The 3,111-nt window shown below is 39.9% G+C and overlaps 1 protein-coding gene across 1 annotated transcript in view; it reads left to right on the top strand.

Moving 5' to 3' along the window:
* The window catches only part of hhex.S (hematopoietically expressed homeobox S homeolog), a 12,099-nt gene extending 10,147 nt beyond the window's left edge, over positions 1-1,952 (top strand). The window contains exon 4 of the mRNA XM_018227407.2: positions 1,326-1,952. Within this exon, the coding sequence (XP_018082896.1) occupies positions 1,326-1,553 (228 nt within the window). The 3' untranslated portion in view covers positions 1,554-1,952. The remainder of the gene's footprint in view (positions 1-1,325) is intronic.
* The last annotated feature ends 1,159 nt before the right edge of the window (positions 1,953-3,111 follow it).

The raw sequence follows: 3,111 nt of genomic DNA, 5'->3' as shown, positions 1-3,111 counted from the left end.
CCCAAATAGCCCCCTACCAGCCCACTATATGGTAACTTTCTATGGAACCATACAGCAGCCCCTCTGGCATTTGCCAGAACCCACAGATTGCCAGTCTGGGCCTGCCGCCTGCTCATGTAATGTCTCTTAAATCCACCAGACCCAGGGGATTGATTCTTTAGCAAACAGAATATAAGGGTGTCAATAAAAATAGGATCAGTTGGCGCTGCACACAAGAGCTTACAATGTAAGCAAGCAGCCCCACTGTTAATGGGGCAGCTGTAATATTCCAATAATCCACTCAAGTAAATCATATTTAATATTGTTTTGTGCATTATTCACATATAAATCCCTTATCTGTACAAACAAGGACAGACTTTATTTATAAGTGCAAATGCATATATGAGAGGAGCTGCCAGACTGCATGCACATCTGTAAGACTGCAGTAACAACAGCACCCCTGGTGGTCAGAGATATTTGTCACTGTTGTTCACAGAGAAGAACTCAGGGGTGGCAAACTCTGGTGACATGATAATGGGCGTGGGTATAGGAACTGAGCACTGTAACGTTTTCCTGTGCAGCCTTTCAGCAGAATTTAAACAATGTTACTGATGTTGCAAAACAGTCTATAGAATTAAAGGGGAACGCCACCCAAACACTGTTTTTGATTTATTAGGGCAATTTTTTGTCAGCAGCTACTTTTGAGCCCAAAACTCTACCTATATATCTTTGCTTTTTCTCCAGAATATATTTCATATAAGCATAAGTACAAATAGCACTATATACACATCTATTGTACAGTGCTGAAGTTTGGAGCTTAATATTAACAATAATAATACCATTCTATTCCAAGCACGGTTTAAGTCGGTGTTCATTTTTAAAAATTGCTTTTTGTTGCTTTTTAAAGCAGGGATCAGTGACCCCAGCAACCACTTTGTTCTTATTATTGCTGCACTTTCACTTTTTACCTTTTCCATTCTGATTTCCAAACTGCTTTCTGGTTGCTAAGGTAAGGTCATAGGTCTTAGCAACCACAGAGTTGTATAAATGCCAATAAAGGGAAACAAGAAATTAAAAACTAAAAAGAAAAAGAAGACTTTACAGAAATTCCTTGGAAACTGTAACTCCCTTTTGGTGTTAGGGGATGGGCACAAAAGTATTTAAATTTAAACTGAAAGGGCCAAACTGAGAAAACAGTGCTATAGATATACAGTAAAATGAAAACAAATTCTGTGCATGGTGGGTGTAAACATGTTATTTTCAACAGATGAGTGAACAGCTTATTAGGTTTCTAGTACTGATTGTACAGTTCATTCAACACTTTTAACTGACTTTTTCTATTTTAGGAGAACCCACAGGGAAATAATAAAGACGAAACCGAAAGTCTAGAGAACATCTGCGAAAAGAGTCAGGAGAGGTGTTTAAGCGCCGAGCAGAAGAGCAGAGAGTCTTCCCTGGAGGATCCCACCTCGTCGCCCATCTCCCAAGAGAACCTGGATTCGGAGGTGTCCGACGATTCCGAACAGGAGGTGGACATTGAAGGCGATAAAGGATATTACAACTGTGCACATTAATTGCTGTTCGGTAAAAGATGGACCTCTATTCGGCTTGCACTTTAACAGAAGCTGGACCAAGCTTCCCGGTGACTTAGGTTAAGGCAGGGTTTGTCAGACTTTTTCAGTTCAAGCTGCCATTGGAGTTCCAACCTTTATTCAGGGCCGCCTTATTCATGACAAGGTTATAGATATAGGAAAACGGCAGTGTATCAGTCATTTAACCATAATTCCAAAAATATCTCAGGCAAAAAATATATTTTCCACTTAAACCTCATCCTATTGAACCTTAAATTTGGCGGGCATGTAAGAGAGCAAATAGGCATTCTCAGGGGCGTAACTACAGAGGAAGCAGACCCTGCGGCTGCAGGGGGGCCCAGGAGGTACAGGGGGCCCCATGAGGCTCTCATTGATGAGCAATTTGAATATATATTGGTAAAACAGACAAACACTGCATATGTTGGGGGCCCTAAAATGAATTTGCTGTGGGGCCCACCAACATCTAGTTACACCACTGGGCATTCTCCTAAATTCTCACCCTAACTGGCCTATGCTTCGATCCCCTCCCAGGGGTGCAAGTGCTACAGTTTGGGGGCCATTGAGTAAAGGGGACGGAAACTAGAGTCCTGCACGGAACCAATTTACAAGATCCAGACCCGACCTCAACTGGTAGCCCACGACCCAAACATATTTAGCCATTTTGATCCGCTACCCGACCCGGACCCGCAAATGCCTTATTCGCAACCCGACCCGCAGGGTGCCTGATTTATTTGTGGGTAACCTGCGGGTACCCGACCCACTGCAGGACTCTAACGGAAAGGACATTTTATAAGCTGCAATGTCTATTTCAGATTGTGTGTATATCATTAAAGGTATTACTGTAATATTTTGACTAATTACAGAATATCACTTGTATTCCTCAAGTGCCTTTTTTTTTAACAGGCGGATAGGAATATCATTGTGTAAGAAAGCTCAGATTATATTGACACCTGAAAATGAAGGAAGAGTCTATTTTGTCTATAAACTCAGGTGCATCTCAAGTTGGGGTGACCAGGCCTATTGTTTCAGTGGCTTGGGAATTTCCCTATTTACACAAGTAAACCGTCAATCATGGAGGGTGCACAGCCAATGAGGTTGCAAACAGGCAACCAATAATCAGGGACCATATGGATAAACCTTGTATGGGATGTAGTTCATATTTACTTATTGCTACACTTTCTATAAATGACTTTAGTCTTACACAAACCTATTGTTGGGTCTATTTGGAATAGAAAGATATACTGTATATTGAAAGACTAAATTTTGCAATAATTAAAATTTTACACATTTGTACATATTTTTTTTGTAAATCCCAAGTGCATTTAGAAAATGACCAAATAATGAATTTATTGTTATTTTTTTTAACAAAGGGAGATCAAAAATCAAATGTTATCATACGATCATTTTACTGTGAATATGTAACATAGTCTGTCGTTTTTGTAAATGGCGCGTGATGTTATACCTCATGTTGTTTATATGTCTTGTAAATATATTTTCACTGTCCAAGCAAAAAACATATTTAATTTTGTGTCTATTGAAT

Source organism: Xenopus laevis, chromosome 7S, assembly GCF_017654675.1.
Source record: "Xenopus laevis strain J_2021 chromosome 7S, Xenopus_laevis_v10.1, whole genome shotgun sequence".
Classification (NCBI taxonomy): Eukaryota; Metazoa; Chordata; class Amphibia; order Anura; family Pipidae; genus Xenopus; species Xenopus laevis.
Note: the sequence above shows the minus strand (reverse complement) of the source record. Positions and strands in the feature narration are given on the sequence as shown.